At 57.1% G+C, this 21,213-nt stretch overlaps 3 protein-coding genes across 3 annotated transcripts in view; 1 reads left to right on the forward strand and 2 right to left on the reverse strand.

Annotated features, from left to right (window-relative positions):
- Positions 1 to 243: 243 nt before the first annotated feature.
- On the reverse strand, positions 244 to 3,249 carry RPS18 (ribosomal protein S18). The gene is made up of 6 exons (XM_039365965.1): positions 3,103 to 3,249; positions 1,886 to 1,984; positions 1,433 to 1,519; positions 860 to 961; positions 539 to 630; positions 244 to 351 (listed from the first exon to the last, which is right to left on the reverse strand). The coding sequence occupies exons 1-6, from the start codon at positions 3,103 to 3,105 to the stop codon at positions 276 to 278; spliced, it is 459 nt and encodes a 152-aa protein (XP_039221899.1). The 5' UTR covers positions 3,106 to 3,249; the 3' UTR covers positions 244 to 275.
- A 171-nt stretch (positions 3,250 to 3,420) lies between these two features.
- Positions 3,421 to 15,366, forward strand: VPS52 (VPS52 subunit of GARP complex). The gene is made up of 20 exons (XM_039365937.1): positions 3,421 to 3,576; positions 4,779 to 4,860; positions 6,452 to 6,504; positions 6,594 to 6,669; positions 6,774 to 6,841; positions 8,028 to 8,203; positions 8,316 to 8,466; positions 9,649 to 9,749; positions 9,979 to 10,111; positions 10,234 to 10,291; positions 10,512 to 10,645; positions 11,179 to 11,334; positions 12,073 to 12,191; positions 12,660 to 12,783; positions 13,106 to 13,201; positions 13,545 to 13,652; positions 13,758 to 13,823; positions 14,155 to 14,266; positions 14,346 to 14,464; positions 14,551 to 15,366. The coding sequence occupies exons 1-20, from the start codon at positions 3,481 to 3,483 to the stop codon at positions 14,695 to 14,697; spliced, it is 2,175 nt and encodes a 724-aa protein (XP_039221871.1). The 5' UTR covers positions 3,421 to 3,480; the 3' UTR covers positions 14,698 to 15,366.
- A 974-nt stretch (positions 15,367 to 16,340) lies between these two features.
- Positions 16,341 to 21,213, reverse strand: part of COL11A2 (collagen type XI alpha 2 chain) — a 50,901-nt gene continuing 46,028 nt past the window's right edge. Inside the window, exons 63-67 of the mRNA XM_039365966.1 lie at positions 20,019 to 20,292; positions 19,310 to 19,422; positions 18,500 to 18,574; positions 17,455 to 17,697; positions 16,341 to 17,120 (exon numbers count right to left, since the gene is read on the reverse strand). Coding sequence (XP_039221900.1) covers positions 16,974 to 17,120; positions 17,455 to 17,697; positions 18,500 to 18,574; positions 19,310 to 19,422; positions 20,019 to 20,292 — 852 coding nt within the window. The 3' untranslated portion in view covers positions 16,341 to 16,973. The remainder of the gene's footprint in view (positions 17,121 to 17,454; positions 17,698 to 18,499; positions 18,575 to 19,309; positions 19,423 to 20,018; positions 20,293 to 21,213) is intronic.

The raw sequence follows: 21,213 nt of genomic DNA on the forward strand, positions 1-21,213 counted from the left end.
CATCATGGTTTGGCCTTCCACAGCAGCTGCAGACACACGGCCCCTTGGGGAGAACGAATGGCCCAGCCCCAACTACTACACAGCCCTGCGCTCTCCACCCTGGATGGGAGACCACCCGGAAAGCCCAGGACCCACCCCCTTCCGCCCTGTGTCGGGAGGGGGATTGACATGGGCACAGCCACGGGACTCCCACGGCACACACACACATACCCCCCCGCCCCAAGGAGAACACGGAGAGAGACGTGGGTGGGAAACATTTTATTCGCACGGAGCTTTCACTTCTTCTTGGAGACGCCCACGGTCCGGCCCCGCCGGCCGGTGGTCTTGGTGTGCTGGCCGCGGACACGGAGGCTGGGGGGGGGAAGGATAGGGGAGCGATGAGGAGGGGGGCCGATAAAGGAAGGGGTCCCCCCCCCCGAGGCCATCCACTCCACTTTGGCTCTTTTATGCCTCCTGGACTTCAACTCCCAGAATTCCTGAGCCAGCTGTGGGGGGGGCTCTCCTCACCCCCCACACACACCCCCACCCGCTCACTTACCCCCAGAAGTGGCGCAGGCCCCGGTGGGCCCGGATCTTCTTCAGGCGCTCCAAATCCTCACGCAGCTTGTTGTCCAGACCGTTGGCCAAGACCTACGGGGGGGGGGAGGGAAGGAGGGGTCAGCAAAGCCCCCCCAAAGAGACCCCAACTCCAGACGCCCCCCCCAGCCTGGGAACTCCAACGGGGGGGCCTAAACAACCTACTCCCCCCTCCCCCAGGCTGCACCCAGGACTCTTGGCCAGCAGTCTCCCCCCCCCCCAGAAAGCCCCCCGCCAGTAGTCATCCCCCTCCCACGGGGAAAGCCCCCCCCTGGGGTCTCACCTGGCTGTACTTGCCGTCCTTGACGTCCTTCTGCCGGTTCAGGAACCAATCAGGGATCTTGTACTGCCGGGGGTTCTGCATGATGGTGATGACCCGCTCGACCTGGGGGGAAAGTTCGGGGGGGGGAGGGGGTCAAGAGGTCAGAGGCCCACCGGTCAGGGCCCCCAATGGCTAAAGGCCGGGCAGGGAGGGAGGGGCTGAGGGCCAAATGAGACCGGCTGGATAGCTGCCCTTTGGATCCACTGACCGACACCCCCCCCCAGCTGGCAATGGGGGCCTGGGGAGCCCCCTCCCCAAGGATACTCTCTGTGTGCCGGACAGACACTGGGCAGAGGGGCCTGGGCTGAGACGTTGTGTGTGTGTGTGTGTGTGTGTGGTTAGAATCGTAAAGGGACCTAAAAGATCATCCAAACCCCGAACACACACACCGCCGCTATTCAGGACCGCTAGCTATTTGGCCTCCTGCTATGGTCACTCCTGGGTTTCCCGGGGACCCCCCCCCATTCCCATCGGCCGCTTCTTCGTCACCCCTCCCCAAAATCCAGACAAGCCCCCCCCCCAGCTCTTTCTCACCTCGTCCTCCGTGAGCTCGCCGGCCCGCTTGGTCAGGTCGATGTCCGCCTTCCGCAAGACCACGTGGGCGTAGCGCCGGCCCACCCCCTGCGGAGGAAGGGACGAGCCGCTCAGAGGGGGCCCCCCAGGGAGGGCGGCCAGATCCCCCCCCTTCCCCGGGCAGCCTGGTTCAGTTGCTCCCGAGTCCAAAACTTCACTTTGCAAATGTTTCACTTAGTGCAACCGCTCAACAGCGGTCGCGAGCCGAGGACCGCCTGCCTGGGCTCTTAGGGGGGCTCCACGCAGACCTTCAGGTGGGACAAAATGCCAGATGTGGATCGGGACCCCTCCCCTCCCCAGCACCAGCCAAGGCCGCCCACCTGTCCTCTCAGCGACAGGGGCCACACATGTGCCCCCAACCAAGCCCCAGATGCCTGTAACAGCCCTCCCACCCCACAGCCCCCCACCCCCCACCTTGATGGCGGTGATGGCGAAGGCAATCTTCCTCCGCCCATCGATGTTGGTGTTCAGGACTCGCAGGATGTGCTGGAACTTCTCTGGGATCACGAGAGACTGGAGGGGGGGGGAGAAGACGGGGAGGGGGCTGTGTGAGAAATTGGGGGGTAGGAGGGGAAGCCCCCCCCACTGCTGCAGCCCCCCCGCTTGTGTGACCTCCCCCCAGAGGACCAAGTCGGCCCCACTAAGCTCCATGGAGGCTGGATTACGACTTGTGGACTTCAACTCCCAGAATTCCTGAGCCAGCCATGCTGGCTCGGGAATTCTGGGAGTTGGAGTCCACCAGTCATAAAGGGGGACTGTGGCTGTCCCCCCCCCATGCTGGCTCAGGAATTCTGGGAGTTGGAGTCCACCAGTCATAAAGGGGGACTGTGGTTGTCCCCCCCCATGCTGGCTCAGGAATTCTGGGAGTTGGAGTCCACCAGTCATAAAAGGAGACCATGGCTGCCCCCCCATGCTGGCTCAGGAATTCTGGGAGTTGGGGAGTCCACCAGTCACAAAGGGGGGCATAGTTCCCCAGCCCTATGGGATCCATGGTTGTGATGGTCGTATGGTGTCAAGGGGCGGGGGGCATATGATTCACTTTGTGAACTTCTGGCCAGCAAAGTCAGCCTGATTCTGTAATGTGTCTGATATTCGATATTAGCAGCGTTGACAGATTCACTGAATAACCGGGTTTGCCCACTTAGCAACTGCAGCGACTCGCTTAACAACCGTGGTCGTAAAATGGGGCAAAATTCACTGAACCCCAGAAACCTGGGCCTCCCTTGTAGTCGTAAACCGAGGACTAGCTGCACACGTCCAAAACAACGATTATGGGCTTAAATAACGCACGCGCACTACATGCATCCCCTGTACATACAATAGACAAGTATTAAACCAGGATCAAACCAGGATCAAGCCGCCCTGCTGCAGTAGAGCCGTAGAATCGCAGCAGGGCAGGGGGGTCAAAGATCCCGGACGAAAAAGGTGGGCAGAGGCCGCCCCCCCTCCCCTCCCGCCCAGGCACAAATCCAACCGGTGCGCCGGGATTCAAGCTGCGGAGGTTGAAGAGCGACCCAGCCCCCCCAAAAGCAAAGTCCCGGCGTCCCCCGACCCGCCCAGCCCGCTCCTGACCTCCCGAGCGCGACCCCCGTGGCGGATGGCAGTGGATTATTGGTGTCCCGGTAACTCACCATGGCTGCGCGCCGGCTCCTCTCGCTCTCGGCTCAGCCGGAAAAAGAAATGATACAGCGTGAGAGGCCCGACGTCGGACCCACCCCCCGAAGTGAAACTGCCGACGCTTCCGGTGTGGCCACCATAGAGTTAGACTAGTACGGTTCGGCTCCCCCTGGGCGTAAACCATAGAGAGACAAAATGTAGAGAGGAGACTTGAGGGCGTATCATAGAGTAGTATATTCTACGGCGATGTGTGCCTTGCCCTGTTGTGTCCGGAGGGGAAACGAGGAACGAGAAAAAAGAGTTCCGGCTCGCTTAGCCTCTTCCGGCTCGGGCCTAGAAGGAACCGGAAGTTCCCTTCCGCCACCCGGAAGCGGCCCTCTCCTGGTGCGGCGATGGCGTCCGTGGTGGGCTCCGGGCCGGAGGAGACGCCGCGGCGCCCGCAGGGACAGCTCGGCCCGGGGGAGGCGGAGGAGGAAGAGGAGGAGGAGGTGGGCTGCAGCGGCGGCGCTCCTTCCTCCCCCCTCTTTGTCTCGCTGGGCTGCCCATCCTCATGGCCGTCTGTGGTCACGCCCCCTTTCACCTTTGACCCCCTCTGGCCAGGACCCTCGGGCTGCACCTGGCGGGTGGCCGCCTGCGGCCTTCGGGGTTGAGTTCCGGCCTTTTTGGGGGGGAGGGGCGGGCAGAGCCAGGCCCCCCCACAACGCCCCCCCTGTCTCTGCAGGGAGGCCGGTCTGCGCATGTCAGCTGCACCTGTGCCCCAGCGGCCTGCCAGCGATGTCCGCCCTGGGCTGGAGGGGCTGCAGGGGTCGGGTGGCCCCTTTCCCGCCTATCCATTCCTGCAGGGGGCGGGGCTGGGTCTGACCCCGCCCCTCCCTCTCCCCCTCCCTTTACGTAACCCCCCCTCTGGGCTAAAAGGGGTAAAACCACTAAAGGAGAGAATATCCCAGGGGTCTTCCAACTGGGCCCTTTGATGACTCGTGGACTTCAACTCCCAGAATTCCTCAGCCAGCAAAGCTGGCTGAGGAATTCTGGGAGTTGAAGTCCACGAGTCATCAAAGGGCCCAGTTGGAAGACCCCTGGGTGTTTTCTTTGCAGACGTTTCGCGACCTGACTAGGTGACGTCACCAGGGCTAGAAGGGGAGGGGGGAAGGAACAAAAGCCCCCCTCTCCTTCTGGCCCTCCGCACTACACGGCCCATCCTCCCCCGCGGAACGGAAACCTGACCCAAAGGTGCCTTTTTTTCCCCCCCAGGACTTTTCTTTGAAGACGTTTCGCTTCTCAATCCGAGGAGCTTCTTCAGCTCGGACTGGACGGCGGAACTGAAGAAGCCTCTCGGACGAGGAGCGCAACCTCTTCGAGGGAAAAAGGCCGGAAATTCCAGCTGCCTCCTGAAAAAAGCACCTTTGGGGACAGCCGTGACCTGGATGACGGAGAATGGGCGTGGCTGACCTTCTGGGCCGGCCCTCTTCTGGACCGGAGCCTGCCCGTCCATGCACAGAGGGCCCCAAGCCCCCAGTGTTGGGTCTGCCCTGAATCCCGCTGGGTTGCTGGGGATGGGGGGTGGCAACGAGGCCCTTCCCATCAGGGTAGGGCTGCCCTGCTTCAGACTCTCTCTCTCTCTCACACACACACACACACACACACTGAGGGCGTGACAAGGTCCTTTGTTATGTGTCTCCCCCCCCCCCAGGGCCAGAGCGATGAGCCGCTGCCCCTCAACCTGGGAGAGCTGGACCTGACCTCCGAGGAGTTCATCCTGGACGAAGTGGACAGTAAGCTGGGCAAGGGGGGGATGAAGCAAGAGAGGCCGCCGGGGTGGGGGTGGGGGTCTCTCTGCAGCCTCTCCAGAGCTGGGACTGGAGGGGGGGCTTTCAGCCGGGGGGCAGGAGGGTGGACTGATGCTTTTAATGAGGAAAACTCTGCCCCCCCCCAAGGAGATTGACATAGTCTCTGTCCGAGAAGGTGGAAATTGAGGTGCCCAGGAGAATCTTTGGCCAAGTTTCCTCCTCTTGTTCTCTCTCTCTTGTTTGCTCTCTCTTTTCATTTTCTCTCTTGTTTTCTCTTGTCCTCTCTCTCTTCTCATTGTCTCCTCTCTCTCGTTTTCTCTCTGTCATTTTCCCTCTCGTCTCGTTCCCCTCTCGTTCTCTCTTGTTCGCCCTTGTTCTCCTGTCCTCTCTCTTCCCTCGTGTTCTCTCGTTCACTCTCCTCGTTCTCTCTTCTCTCTCGTTCTCTCTCCTCTCTTTGCTGTTCTTCTTTCCTCTCTCTCTCTCTCTCTCTCTCTTGTTCACTCCCTCTCTTGTTTTCCATCTCATCTCGTTCTCTCATTCTCTCCTCTCTCTTCCTTCTTGTTCTCTCTCTCTCTTGTTCTCTCTCCTCTCTTCTTTGCTCTCTCTGGTTCTCCTTTCCTCTCTCTTCCCTCTTGTTCTCTCTCTTCTCGTTCACTCTCTCTTGTTCTCCTCTTTTCTTTGCTCTCTCTCATTCTCCTTTCCTCTCTCTTCCCTCTTGTTCTCTCTCTCGTTCACTCTCTCGTTCTCCCTCTTCTCGTTCTCTCGTTCACTCTCTCTTGTTCTCTCCTCTTTTCTTTGCTCTCTCTCATTCTCCTTTCCTCTCTCTTCCCTCTTGTTCTCTCTCTCGTTCACTCTCTCTTGTTCTCCCTCTTTTCGTTCTCTCTCTTGTTCACTCTTGTTCTCTTTTCTTTGCTCTCTCTCATTCTCCTTTCCTCTCTCTTCCCTCTTGTTCTCTCTCTCTCGTTCTCTCTCTTGTTCTCTCTCCTCTCTTTGCTCTCTCTCGTTCTCCTTTCCTCTCTCTTCCCTCTTGTTCTCTCTCTCTCATTCACTCTCTCTCATTCGCTCTTCTCTCTCGTTCTCCTTTTCTCTCTCTCATTCTCATTTGTTCACTCTTTCTTGTTCTCCCTCTCTTCTTCTCTCTCTAATTCTCTTTCCTCTCTCGTTGGCTCGCTCCCTCTCTTGTTTTCTCTCTCATTTATTCGCTCTCTCTCGTTCTCTCTTTCATTCTCTCTTTTCTATCATTCACTGTTTCTCTCTCTCTCTCTTTCACACACACACACACACACACACACTGGGGGAAACGTGTACAGAAAGTATCTTTATTTCCAGTTCACCCAGAAAGACGCTGTTGGGAAGAGCCATTTCCCCTTCTCCCAGTAAAAGTTGCTGGGGTTCAACTGGCCCTTCCCCTCCCACCACCCCCCAGCTTGGCAAGGCAATTCTCTTAACTGGTGCGGCTGAGGAAGAGGGAGGGGCTCCAGTCCCAGGACAGCACCTGGGGGGGGGCTTAGTTGGGGGGGGGGTAGGACAAAATCTTTCTTGCTCCAGGCAGCGTTATTGTCTTTCTCTCTTTCAGTTCACATCCAAGCCAACTTGGAGGACGCCCTCGTCCAAGAGGCCCTGAAGACGGTGGGAGAGACCGGAAGTCCGGGGGGGGGGGTTGTCCGTGGGATCGAGGGGGGGGATCCTCTCACTCACTGCTTTGTCTGCCTTGGCAGGGGGTGGATCTCCGGCAGTACTCCAAGCAGGTGGAGCAGGAGCTGCAGCAGATCGAAAACGCCTCCATCAAGGACTGTATCCTCTGCCTGGCTGGGGGGGGGCTGATCCCAGGGGGTTTCGTGTCAGGAGAACCCCTCACCCCTTCATCCCACTGTTGTCCTTAGCAGCCCCCTCCCCAGATATTAAGGAGAGCAAGAACATCGCCTCCCTGCACACCCAGATCACGGCCTGCGATGCCGTCCTTGAGGTGAATCTCTCTGCGTTTCTCCCCCCCTCCTGCACTTTTCCTGCTGGGAGGGAGGGACGGGGCTTCCTTGGGCGGGGGTTACTGCTCCCCGAACTCACTGGCCCCCATCGCATAAGTTGACCCTCGGATGGCTGGACTCCGGCTCCTTCCACTTAGCACACCAACCGTATTTAACTGTGGGCGGTCCATCAGTGGTGGTTTTTAAGAAGAGACTAGACAGTCACTGGGACATAGCTTCTCCTGCTTGAGCAGGGGGCTGGACTAGAAGACCTCCAAAGTCCCTTCCAGCTCTATTTCTATTATGTCAAGATAATGATTTAGAACAGGGGCGGGCAACCTTGGCTCTTTTATGACTCATGGACTTCAATTCCCAGAATTCCTGAGCCAGCATAGCATAGCATAGCTGGCTCATGAATTCTGGGAGTTGAAGTCCACGAGTCATAAAAGAGCCAAGGTTGCCCACCCGTGATTTAGAAGCTAACCAGCTTGTATCATGTGAGATGAATGATGCAAGGTTAGGAACGACTCAGCAGGAGTCTGTATCCCTTTAAGAGCTTGAGTATAAATGGGAAGGCTTTTTGCTAGATAGTCTTTCTCTCTCTCGTCCTTTTCCTGCCGTAACTGCTGTGTATTGGAGTTTGCCGAATGACCACGTGTGTACATCTTGTTTCTTGCGTATGTTTGTAGATATGTAATATAAATCACCATGTAATGCAAACCACCGTTTATTGTATTTACTTCTGGGTTACCTCCACGCAATAAGACTGTGCATGCTCTGACATATTATTTCTATATTTCTCTTTCTATGTTTCCATTTCCATTTCTCTTTCTATATTTCTATTTCTGCCATGTGAATGAAGGCTCCGAGTAGCGTGGCAGGACTGGGAGACTCCAAGGCCAGCAAAGGGGCGGGGGAAGCCCTTTGTCCCCCTCCTCACCCAGGGCCCCTTGTGGGGCTTCTCCTTAGATAGCAAGGGGTGGGGGCTTCTGGGTGGGTTCTTCCCCCTCTTTGCAGAACTGGGGTTGGCTGATCCCCACCTCAGATCCAGACCTGTTTCCCGCACTCCAGAATGCTTTTCCCTTGGCCTAGCTGACTCAGGTTTGTGTGTGTGTGTGTGTGTGTGTGTGTGTGTGTGTGCAAGATGGATAAATCCTGCCTATCCTTTCCCCCCCTTCCTCTCCCCAGCGCATGGAGGCCATGCTGAGCTCCTTCCAGTCCGACCTGAGCAGCATCAGCTGTGAGATCCAGACACTGCAGGAGCAGTCGGTCGCCATGAACGTCCGCTTGCGCAACCGCCAGGCCGTCCGCGGGCGCCTCTCCCAGCTAGTGGACGAGCTGGTGGTGCCCAACATCATGATCAGGTCCGGCAGGGCAGAGGGCCCATCATTCTGACAGAGAAGGGAGAGCGTGGGGCAGTCCCACGTGGGGGGAAGAGGACGCCCGGTTGATGCTCCTCCCTCTCCCGTCCCGCAGCACTATCCTGGAGACACCAGTGACCGACCAGGCCTTCCTGGAGCAGCTGCATGAACTTAATAACAAGATCAACGTCGTGAAGGAGCAGGCCTTCCGTGAGACCATGGCCTGCACAGATGTGGCAGACATCCTGGACAAGCTGAAGGCCAAGGTGAGAAGCCGGGTGCCTTCCCCTCCTTCTCCGGCAGGGCCCCCGTTTCTTCCTGCTCTGCAGACGTCGTTCCTGCAAGGTAGACCGAATTTGTAAACCAAAGATGCACCAGCTAGAAACATTTTTATTGTAAGAAGTAACGGGAAGAATCGTTCCTCTTTCCTTTCTCCGTGTCCGACCTGCCCCAACTTGATCCCTTAGGAAAGAAACACGCTCGACTCCATTTCTTACTTTTTTACTAAAACAAAGTGATTGTTATGTAGCAAAGCCAGCTCTAAGACTTTGTGCACAAAGATTCCCTAGTTAATTTTCCCTTGTCTGTTCCAACCCCTTGGTTATCTCCCCGTTGTCTGGTCATATTCGAAGAAGCTGTTTTAGTAACTCATCCTGCAACGGTTGGTGGAGAGATGTTCGCAGCCTTGGAATGTCTCGGGTCGGCAGCGAGATTGCTTTTGATTCCCCTCCCCCCATCTTCCACAGTTCCCCCCCCCCATGGCTTACGGCATCTACTGGGTTTCCCTGAAAATAAGACCCCACGAGAAAATAAGCCCTAGCACACGGGTGTCAAATATGCCGCATCACGTGAAGTGTCGCAATGTATTGTGACTTTTTTTTTTTTGCATTGCCGGACCCGGGGTGGGCACAGCCTACGCACGATGCAACTGACCTGCAGGCCGGCAGTTTAACATCCCTGCTTTAGCGTGATTTTTCAGGATGCGCGTAATATAAGCCCGTTAAGATCATCAGCCAGACAGAGACATTTAGTACCGTATTTCCCCAAATATAAGGCCTAACCAGAAAATAAGCCCTAATGGACCTTTTGGAGCCAAAATCAATATAACATCTGGTCTTATATTTGGGGAAACACAGGAGCGAAGCATAGGTGCACGTGAAGGATGGCAGCTCTCACATTCTATCTTTGTGAGGACGAGTGGCTTTCTCAGGTTACCATTCTGGCCCGGACTCTGGTTTCTTTTATCTGTTGTCACAGTTTTGGCTGATGTTCTTCAAGGTTGTTCCGTCTGCCCATCGCATCAGATGGTCCCACTTTCCTGCAAGGCTCTGGCTGTAGAATTGTCAGGGAAGTGGGTGGGTGGGAAGAGGTCAGACTTGGGGGGTGGGGGCTGGTGCCCCAGCCTTTGGCTAGAGGTGCCCCATGGCTGGTTCTCCTTCCTCCACCAGGCGGTGGCCAAGATCCGGGAATTCATCCTGCAGAAAGTCTACTCCTTCCGCAAACCCATGACCAACTACCAGATCCCCCAGAATGCCCTGCTCAAGTACAGGTAGGACATTGGGCCAGGTGGCTGCACGCTTCCTCCCAGCATGCCATGGGCTTCTGGGGAGCGGTCGGCCTCCCAGAATGCACGATCGTTCTCACCTTGGGAGATTCGGGAGGAGCTCAAGGTATTTCTCCGCAGACGTTGGCGCTGGGTTTGGGGAGAGCAAATTGGGACTCCCACTCCCTCTTCTATGGGGTGGGGGACGAGCGAAGTCCCTCCTCTTTGGTGGCAGGTTTTTCTACCAGTTCCTGCTGGGCCACGAGCGGGTCATCGCCAAGGAGGTCCGGGACGAGTACGTGGACACCATGAGCAAGATCTACCTCAGCTACTTCAAGTCCTACACCAACCGCCTGATGAAGCTCCAGGTGAGCTCCCTGGGCAGGGGTCCTGGTCTCCATTCCCCCCCATCCCGGATGCAGGGCCCCCTCCGTCTCCATCGTTCCATCGTAGCAAGTTCGACCCCATTTTCTGTCTCCCGAACCTGCAGTACGAGGAGGTGGCTGAGAAGGACGACCTGATGGGGGTGGAAGACACCGGCAAGAAGGATATCCTTTCCTGGGGGGACCCCAGGGGAGGGGGCGACCGGACCAGCAGCCAAGGGGGGCTTGCAGGCAGTCCTCCCCCCCCCAATCTGCACCCCTCCTGGCTCGTGTTTGGGGCTGCCCCGCATGGCCAGAGGGAGGGGAAGGAAGGAAGGATCCTGGCCCGGGGACGGACAGGGTATCCGCTTTCGCCACGGAGTGGTCCTTGACGGCAGCTGGCCACGCTTCTTCTCCAAGCCTCCCCTCCGCAGCCGGAACACCATCTTCACGCTGGGGAACCGGGGGAACGTGATCAGCAGCACCGAGCTGGAGGGCTCCATCATCGTCCCCCACTCAGCGCAGAAGAGCGACGTCCGAGTAAGTCCGGCCTTTCAAACGGCAGGGACCGCAGTGGCTGCAGGTTGTGTGTGTGGCTTCCTTACACTGATTAAGATGGGAGTCTCCCAGGAGAACCCAGAGGATTTGCTAAACATGGCCCCTTCCCCCCAGTCAGCAAGACAAATTAGGGTAGGGGGCTTTCTTGAGGCACGGGGGATCCCTCAGCGGTTGCCTTCCCTAATCTTTCTTTTTTTGTGCAATAGCAGCTGCTGCCTTTCGATGTCATTTGGGGGTCCCTTTGGTTTACGTAGAAGAGCTTTATGCCACCCAGAGCCCAGACTGGCAGGTCTTCAGCCTCACAAGCAGAGCCTGGTTGGGAATGAGGGTAGTTGTAGTCCAGAGACCCGCAGGTCCCTCCATTTTTGGGTTTGCTTGCTTTCTCCGTCCGACGGGAAATCTCTGGAAAAAAATGGAGTTCTGTGGAGGAGGGAGGTATGGGAGCTGGGGAGTGCTGGGGATCCCGAGGCTCTACCCCGGGGGTCCTGCCAGTGTCGCCTCCCTCCTCTGCGCAGTATCCCTTCGAGTCGCTCTTCCGGAGCCAACACTACGCCCTGCTGGACAACAGCTGCCGCGAGTACCTGTTCCTCTGCGACTTCTTCCTGGTGGCCGGGACCCCCGCCCTGGACCTTTTCAACGCCGTCATGGGCAAGACCCTCGCCATGTTCCTTGTGAGCATCTGCACCCAGGTCTGGGGGTGGGAGGCGTGGGGGCTAGACCACACTTTGCGGGCATCAAATGAAACTTGATGAAAAGGAGGACTAGGTGCGACATGACAGCGGTGCTCCGATATTTGAGGGGGCTGCCGCAAAGAAGACGGGGGGGTCAAACCTACAAAGCATCTAAAGGCAGGACAAGAAGCGGTGGGTGGGCGCTAATCAAGGCACCAACCTAGCCCTAAGGAGAAATTTCCTGACAGCGGGAATAATTAACCGATAGAACGGCTTGCCTCCAGATGTTATGAGTACTCCAACACTGGAGACTTTTACGAAGAGACTGGACAGCCATTTGTCAGGAGTGCTCTAGGGCAGGGGTAGGCAACCTTGGTTCTTTTATGACTCGTGGACTTCAACTCCCAGAATTCCTGAGCCATAAAAGAGCCAAGGTTGCCTACCCCTGCTCTAGGGTCAGCAGGGGGCTGAAGACCTGCATGGTCCCTTCCAGCTCTGTTATTCTGTTCTTTCTGCTTTTTGTTGACAAGGGACTCAGAATAATTGAAATTTAAGCATAACCTGGAGACACCCCTTATCCACCTCTTTCTGGATCCTTCCGGCTACGGGATCTTCACGCCTGGCTCCCGAGGGGCCCTGCAGTCCGAGGACCTAGAATCCTTTGGGAGGGATGGGGTCCGAGAAGCGGGGGGCCCCACCATGCATCTCATCTCTCTCTATCTGCTCCCCTCCCCACAGAAGCACATGGACGCCTACGTGAGCGACTGCTACGACAGCATCGCCGTCTTCCTCTGCATCCACATTGTTCTTCGGTTCAAGGCCCTGGTGGCTAAGCGCAATGTCCCGGCTATTGACAAGTGAGCTCCCTTGCCCCCCCTCCCCTCCAACGCTCTCCCTCCCTTGGCCAGTGGGGGCTGATGGGTTCAGACAGGGTGTCTTCTGGGCTGTTGAGCTCCAAGCTTGGCACTTTTGTTGCCGATGTTTCGTCACCCTTCGAGGAGACGACGTCAATATGTTTTGAATTGTGCTCGTCTGTCGGAGCGCTGACCTTTAAATACCTTTTTATGTGATGCAAATTGGCATGAATATTCATTGCATAAATTTGCATCACATAAAACGGTATAAAGGTCAGCGCTCTGATAGACGAGCACAGTTCAAAGTGCATTGACGGTATCTCCTTAAAGGGTGACGAAACGTTGGCAACCAAATTGTCAAGCTCTGAGCTCAAACCAACAGCCCAACTACCAACCTGAGCTACTAATATTCAAACACATTTTGGGGTATCTTCTGTCTGGCTGACACTCCCTCCTCCCTCCCCCCCCCAGGTATTGGGACACACTACTGGAACTGCTCTGGCCGCGATTTCAGTACATTCTGGAGCTGAACATTCACAGCATCCAGAGCACGGACCCCCAGAAGCTGGGCTTCCTCGACACGCGTCCCCACTACGTATGTACAGGCGGGAGCGGCCCTCAGGAAGGGAGGGATGAATGCCCCCCTGCTTAGTGGGGAGGGGGCTGAGTTTCTCCTGCAGGGCAGAATGCGAGGACTGAAACGGGGGGTGGGCTTATGGCCAAACAGCTCCCAAGTTGCTGGAGATGGGCAGGGGGGCCCTGGCACTGGATTGGAGCAGAGCCGGGGAAGCGTCTGGCAGGGATGCTTGGGTGCCCACCTCCTGGTGGGCCAGCCAGGAAGGAGGGGGCTTCTGTAGCTAAGTCTGGAGAACCCAGAGGCCCCTCACCCCGCTTCTCTGCTCTCTCCCCACCCACAGATCACCCGGCGGTACGCAGAGTTCTCCTCGGCCATCGTCAGCATCAACCAGACCTTCCCCCACGAGCGGACTTTGGCCCTGCTGGGGCAGCTCCAGGTGAGCCCTTCCACCCTCTGGCTGTTTGCGTGGGGCACCATCCATGGTGTAACAAACATTTCTGAATTGTCCGGTTTCCTGGTTCTCTGCATGCTGGGTCCAGCCAGGGGCTGAAGTGTGAGGGTCTCCTTGGGGGGCTTGTGGCGCTGGGCAGATGCAGCCTCTGATCCCCCCCCCCCCCGGTATCCTGCTTTTCCTTGGCTTTTCTTATTAACTGGCCCCAGTCTGGCTGTTGGGTATAGGGTGGTGTCTTGCACCTCCTAGTATTGGGGGAGCTAGTCTGGAGAGGGGCATGAGCCTTTTTCTGATGCTGCCTGCTTCCTTCCTCTCCCCCCCACCCCAGACCGAAGTGGAGAACTTCGTCCTACGTGTGGCAGCTGAATTCTCCTCCCGCACCGAGCAACTCATCTTTCTCATTAACAACTACGACATGATGCTGGGTGTCCTGATGGTACGCAGGCGACTGAGGGGGAGTGTCCAGCAAGAGGAGGGAGGGGTAGAAGGACAAAGCCTCACCCCTCCACACACGGTGTCCCTCCCCCTTTGTCCTCCCCAGGAGCGAGCGGTGGAGGAGAGCAAAGAGGTGGAGGGGTTCCAGCAGCTGCTGAATGCCCGCACTCAGGTGGGCCGGGATGGGTGGTTGGTTGTTGCAGCTTCCTTTCTCAGGGGTCCCTGTCTTCAAGAAGCCCAAGGGGTCTCCAACTGGGCCTCTGGGGGGAGGGTCCTGCCTTTCCCTCTCCTGGGGCAATGGAGGCATGTGAGATACACCCCAGGTGCTGACGCAGAGCTGGTTCAGTTGTAGGACTGATGTGTTCTCGTTGTGTAGAGTCGTGCTGGGCAGTGCTTGAATCGATGCACTCGGTAGAATGGGGGGCACCCCATGCCCTCAGAGGGGCTTTGTGGGGAAGGGGTCCCTCTGTCTCAGCTGAGCCCTCCTCCTCCTTCCCTGGCAGGAGTTCATCGAGGAGCTCCTGGCCCCGGGGTTCGGGGGCATGATAGCCTTTGTGAAGGAGGTAGAGGGGCTGTCCGAGCGGGGACAGCTGGAGCGCCTGCGAGGGGAGGAAGGTGAGTGGGGCATGGATGTGGGGGGGAGGAGGAAGGAGGGGGTCCTTGCGCGACTCACTCCACCTTCCCCGCCCTGCAGCCCGGGTCACACAGCTGGTACGTGGCTTTGCCGCCACGTGGAAGGCCTCGGTGGAGACCCTTAGCCAGGACGTGATGCGCTCCTTCACCAACTTCAAGAACGGGACCACCATCATCCAGGTTGGGAGGGGCACCTGGTGGGGGGGAGGCAAGGGACCAGAAGGGGCGGGACCGAGCTCTTCCTCACTGCCCACTGCCGCCCGCAGGGGGCACTGACGCAGCTGATCCAGTACTACCACCGCTTCCACAAGGTCCTGGCGCTGCCCCCGCTGAAGGCCCTCCCCGTCCGCTCGGAGCTCATCAACATCCACCACTTGATGGTCGAGGTGAAGAAGCACCGGCCCAACTTCTGAGGGCGGAAACCCCCCACCCCCACCCCCTTGTACAGTCCTGTTAATAAACTCTCTTGTGACCCAGAAGGCCTCCTTGGGACCGAGGGGGAAGTAGGGGGGGAGGCTGGAATTGAGGGCCAGGCTCACCCACACTTATCCCCGTCCCCGTGCCATCACCCCGGGCAGAGCTTGCTGGTGAGTGTGCGTCACACAAACTGGAGCTTTCCCTAAAGAAGGAAAGAGGTGTCTGTGTGTGAATGCAGTGACAGCACTGACCCAGCTTAGCATTTGTGACATTTTGGGTGCCAGATAACAGGCAGTCCTCAATGTACGATCAGAATCGGGGACTGGAAAATTCATTGCCGAGCAACGTGGTCGTTAAATGAGGCATCACCTCACCCAGTTCTACCATCTTTTTTGCCGTGATTTAAGCCAAACGTCAGTGGCCACCTTTTGCCCGTCTTTCCCGCTGGCTTCCCCAATGACTTTGTGGGAAGCCGTCTGAGAAGGTTGCAAATGGCGATCACGAGAGAGAATTGTCGTCAACGCAAACCAAGCACCTGGATGGCGATTGCACGACTGCGACAAGGATGCTGCAGCGGTCCTAAGTACGAGGGCGGATTGTTAAGTCACTACTGTCAGACGGCCCCTAAGCAAGTGGACATAAGTTGGGGACCCCCCTCTATTCCATTCCTGCCCAGAGGTCATGAGAGGACCCTCAATGCAACATGTAGTCAACTTACGAAACTCCCAGCCACAAGATGTGATGATAGTGGCCTCCTTTGGTTGACCTTGGCGCCTCCTCCCCCTCTTCCACATCAGCTGTGGTTCAACAGTCAGACAATACACAAACAGAAAAAACTTCTAAAACTTGGAATGGAGCCCATGTGCCACAAAGAACCCACACCTTTTTTTCCCAAACGGCTGGCAGGGAGGAAGGCTCCATATTGGCTCAGGAAAGTAGTTTGCGCACTCACAAATGTTTGTAGTGCGTTCCAACCCAGGGGTGTCCAACCGTGGCCACTTAAAGACTTGTAGACTTCAACTCCCAGCACACCCTATGTTTGTGGTACATTCCAAGCCAGGGAAGAACATCCTGTGTCAATGGTACGTTCCAAGCCAGGGGTGTTCAACTGGGGCCGCTTTAAGACCTGTGGACTTCAACTCCCAGCACACCCTACATTTGTGGTACGTTCCAAGCCAGGGAAGAAGATCCTTTGTGGTACGTTCCAAGCCAGGGGTGGCCACTTAAAGACTTGTGGACTTCAACTCCCAGCACACCCTATGTTTATGGTACATTCCAAGCCAGGGAAGAACATCCTGTGTTTGTGGTACGTTCCAAGCCAGGGGTGTCCAACCGTGGCCACTTTAAGACTTGTGGACTTCAATTCCCAGAATTCTCCAGCCAGCTATACTGGCTGGGGAATTCTGGGAGTTGAAGTCCACAAGTCTTAAAGTGGTCACGGTTGGACACCCCTGATAATAGAAAGCATGAGCCAGTCCGTAAGAAAAATTCAATATATTTCTTAAATTTCCCCTTAGCCCACAAGTGAGATCTCAGACTCACATTCCTCCCCCTCCAAGACACACACACACACACACACACACCATTTTCAAGATTACAAATTTGCAGCAGGGGAAAAAAAGTGTTCTTTTTAATATTGATTCCATTAAATAATATAATTAATTTATTTCTTTTCTCTTTTTTTATAAAAAAACAATAAAATATATACGGTTTCCTCTTTCTTCTTTGGACTTTTTTTTTTTTTAACTTTTCTTTCGTACCCAGGGCTTTTGTGCGGGATAAAGGAAGGGGAGGCTGGGTGGGGAGTGAGAGGAAGAAGATAAAAATGGGAGGGGGCGACCACGGACCCCATTTTTCCAAGCCTGCCACCGACTGCAAGGAGTTGCCATCAATAGGGCTGAAGTGGGCGGGGCTAAGCAGGGGTTTACTGGGAGGGGGCATTCAACAATGGCCGGGGTCTCTGCTGTTTGCAGGGAGGGGTCTCTATCAGGACGCAATGAACCAGGAAGGGGGTCCATCTGAGGAAGGGGGGGTCAGAGCCCCGAGGGGGGTTCAGCAGGGGGAGGGGGCACAGAGAGAATTTGGGAGGGAGAAAGCTTCCATGGGGGGGTGGGTTTCTGCACCCCTTCAACAGAGGGGTCTTCTTCCAGTTGCTGGACCCCCCTCACACACACACCCCACCATGGTCTCAACTGTTTGCTGGGCACTGGGAAGCTGGTTCCCCCCCCCACTTCTCGGACGAGGCCGGCCAGCTGCGCTGGGGGGCTCTGCTCTAGCCCAGAAAGCAGGCAGCCCCCACCTCAAAGCCGAAGCCCTGCCCAGGCTCCCCAAAGTCCGTCAGGTGCACGTCCAGCAAGGGCAGGTGCTCCACCTGGGGAGTGTTGACCTCCAGGACCGTCTTGCCGGATGCTTTCCGTGCCTGGGGGGGTGAAGAAGAGAAGGGTCACCACAGAGTGAGGGTCACTGCCCCCCCCAAGGGAAGCTGAGAGTCCATCTTTCAGTTAGGAAGTTGGGAATGGGGGACATCGGGACCCCCTTTTTGGGGGGGGGGAATCTGCTTTGTCCTGGCAGCCCCTGCGTCCGTTCATTTACCTATCCACCTGCCCCCACCTGTGCCAGGGTGGGCCCTTGACCCCCCCCCCATGGGAGGGAAGCATCAGATCGTAGGAGAAATGATCTGAAGACCCTCCACCCAGAATCCATCCAGGTGAGCATGCAAGGTGCCAGGCCTGGATCCCCTCCCAGGCACTCACCGCACAGCCGTCCACCACCGCCTTGACGTAGGGGCTGTTGTCGTAGCTCAACTCGTCCTCGTTGGCCCCCCGGAAGCGCAGCGCCCGCTGGTAGCCCCCCAAGGCGGGGGACCCCGGGCTGTGCCAGGCAGCCGAGTGCCGGCAGTGGTACGTGAAGTTCTGGCGGGCGGAGATGCTCAGCAAACGGAGGAAGGAGAGCTGCACCACGCCCAGCGGCTGGCCAGCTGCGTCTACGTAGGAGAACTGGGGAGGGGGCAGGGATTGAGGGGGGGAGTAAGTCAACCACTCCACCTGCCCTTGTTGGGAAAGCCCAGCGGAGCAGAATGGGGAGCTAAGGAATTGGAGGGGGTGGATGCCCTCAAGCAGAGGACGCTGGGCCCTGAGTGGGGAGGTGGGCTGGATGGCCTCAAGGGTCCCGTTTTGGAGATTCTATCCCTCCTCCCCCCCCTCCCTGCAAACGGACGGCCTTCGCACGGCGCCCTGCAGTGGGGAACCAGACCAATCCATTTGCTGGGTTCCTGTCCCCGTCCCAGATCAAGGCTAACCAAACACGTTGCGTTCACACAACCCTGCAAGTTCCGAGGGAAGCCAGAAGGAAGTCAATTCTCTCCTCCCCCACCCCCTTTTCTCCACACCCTCCCCCCATTTCTGGGCTTGGCAAGTTTCACGGAAGATTGCTCCAGCAGGTCCTTCGGGGTGACGTTTTGGGTGTTGTGTGAATGCACCATTCTATTCGGCAATCCGGAAGGAGGGCTTCATGGCGGAGAGCCCTGTTCCCCACTTTCCCCCCTGGAGCCCCCCAACTAAGAGGTCTCCCCCACCATCCCTCCTGCCCAGCAAATCCTGACTGCCTTCTGGGATTGGCGTCTCCTGCTTGAGCAGGGGGTTGGACTGGATGACCGATAAGGTCCCTTCCAACTCTGTGATTCCATTCTAATATTCCTGCGTGTCCCCCAACACCTTCCAGGAGAGGAGATTCAGGTGCAGGAGAGGCCGGGGGGGGATCCACTGCCAGCAAATCCCCCCCCCCAGCGAGAGGACTCACCCGATGGCCCTTCTGGAACTGGCTGAACCACCTCAGGGGGGTCTCCTTCTCCTCCTCCCATGCTGCCAGGGGCACCTGTAGAGGGAAATGCTCAAAGGACCGGCCTTCCCATGGAAAGACGCTAAGGAGGGATATTTGGGGGGGCAAGGAAATACGGGGTCATTCTTGAGCCTGGTGGGGGGCAAAATAAGCCGTGCCCTCACTGCCATGGTTTTCTGACTCACAGGGAGAGACAGAGAGAGGGGGGGCACCTGGAGCAGCGGGGTCTTCTTGTGACTGGCCCCAAAGACAAAGTCTCCCCCTTCTTGGCTTTCTGAAGGGGTCCTCCCCCCTACACACACACTCAGGGCTTGATCCATGTGGCTGGGACCCACAGCCACCCTGCCCCATTCAAAGCCTCCTGGCCTTCACTTGGAAGCTAAGCAGGGCCAGGCCTGGATGGGAGACCAAGAGGCAATCACAGAACTGCAGCCGTGACAGCGAGGCAAAACCACATCCCGGAAGGGGATCGTGGCAAAGCACTTCACCCTGAAACGCAGCCTCCCTCTGCCCCCTGCCCGGACAGACTGTGCCCACCACATAGGGAGCTCAGACTGGTTGACCCCCCCCCCCCACACACACACAGAAGGGCTAGCCTAGCATCACCAGGGGTGCCACCTGGACTATTTCGGGACCCCAACTTTCACTTTCATAAATTGCAGAAACAGGGCCATTGGCTTTTAGTGTTTTCATTTGAGGGGGGGCAGCAGGCTCCCCACGAACCCCCAGCCACACCAGCCCCCCTCCCTGGGCCCAGGCCCCCCTCCTCACCTCTCGGGTCTCCCAGCTAGGGAAGACGCAGGTCTCCCCTCCCGCCGTGAAGTTGCAGTAGACCCGGAAGGAATCCCTGGAACAGCCCTGGTTGGGGTCGATCCAATATTCGCCTGGGGTGGGGGAGGGGAAAGGAAGGACCAACATTGCCCACCGAGCCTCCAGTTTGGGGAGGGGTGTCCCACAACTCCAGGGGGCCCCTTGCAAACTCAACCCCCACCCAACCCAAAAAACAAAGGACTGTTTGGTGGCGAAGGTGATCCGGGGTGCAAATATACCCCCGGGATTTTGTGTTTGCCCCCAAAGGGCTTGCAGGGAGAACCGTGGGTGGAGTCCAGGCATGGGGGAGGCAGATCTCAGGAGTTGGGGCTGCCCCCTCCCCTCTTCTGCTGGCAGGGGCTGCTGGGCGCTGTAGTTAATCCAGCAGCTCCTGGGTTTGACAAAGGAACTGCCGTCTCTACCATGAAAGGAGTCCACGGAATTTCGCCCCCGCCCCCTTGGCAAGCACCTTGCAGCCCCCCCCGGACAGAAGCCACGTGGCTCTCGGGCGGGAGGGGCAGAGCAGGACCCCCAGGGGTGGGGGGAGGCAAGCAGGCCTCTTGTCAAAAAGAGACCAGACAGAAATGGAATGAGTCTCTGGCGTGTCCAGCAGGTAGGACTAGAAGACCTCCAAGGTGCCTCCCAACTGTCGTTGTCCCATTACACCCACCGTCGGGCAGTTCTGGCTGGCCCAGCCGTAGGTCCTGGCAGGTGCGGGCAGGGCTGTCCCGGGTGCCCAGCGGCTTCCGCATCCCCTCGATTTCCTGCCGGAGGGTCTCCAGGGTGCCGTAGATCCCCTCCACCAGCCCGGAGGCCAGCTGACCCGCTGGCCCGTCGGCCGCCTCCATCTCCTCCTCGGGCACCAGCTGGCTGCCGTCCACCGAGCGCCGGCTCTTCTTGGCACGCTGGATGGGCAGCGGCTGGATGGCCTCACCCGGCGGACCCTGCCCGAGAGATTAGCCCCGTTCAGACATGATGCAAGCCCCTCTTCGGGCACCACAAGCAGGTTGGCCAATGCAGGGAGTCCTCGCTTTACCCTCACAACTCAGCTCAAAATTTCTGTCACTAGTTGACGATTATTGAGTTTCGCCTCATTATACGACCTTTCCTGCCGCAGTTAAGTGAATCACTGCCATTGTTAAGTGAGTAATGTGGTTATTATGCGAATCCAACTTCCCCCTCTTGACTTTGCTGGTCAGAATTTATTTATTTATTTATGAGACTTATATATGTCGCAAAACGGGATCGCGTGACCCCCACCCCGGGACGCTGCGACTGCCATAAATACGAATCAGTAGTCGAGCGTCCAAATTTTGATCACGTGATCCCAAGGGATGCTGCAAGTAGTTGTGTGAAAAATGTGGTGGTGTCTTTGAACGGTCACTAAAAACAAATTGTTGTAAGTAAAGGAACGCTTGTGTATCGCTCGAAGCCCGGGAAACAGCCAAGTTGGGAACATGGTGCAAACGAAGTCAAAAGTCACTGTAGATACGAGATGGGTGATACAGATAGTCCTCGACTTACAATGATTCGTTTAGTGACCTTTTTTTAAAATGACAATTTTTCAGACTTACGCCCATGTTACAGCACTCCCAGGTTCGCATGATTTACATTTGGATGCGTGACAACTGACTCACACGACAGTCGCCGCATCCCGGGGAAGGGGTCATGTGATCCCCTTTTTGTGACCTTCTCACTGGCAAAGTCAATAGGGGGAAGCCGGATTTACTTAACAACCAGCGATTCACTTAAGAACCAGGGCGAGAAAGGTCGTAAAAATGGGGCAAAAACTCAACGTCTATCCCGATTAGCGACGGACCTTTGAGGCCCTGTTGTGATCGTAAGTTGAGTACGACCGATGTATA

The sequence above is a fragment of the Crotalus tigris genome, unplaced genomic scaffold, assembly GCF_016545835.1.
Source record: "Crotalus tigris isolate CLP2741 ecotype Arizona unplaced genomic scaffold, ASM1654583v1 scf7180000020216.623372, whole genome shotgun sequence".
In the NCBI taxonomy this organism is placed as follows: domain Eukaryota; kingdom Metazoa; phylum Chordata; class Lepidosauria; order Squamata; family Viperidae; genus Crotalus; species Crotalus tigris.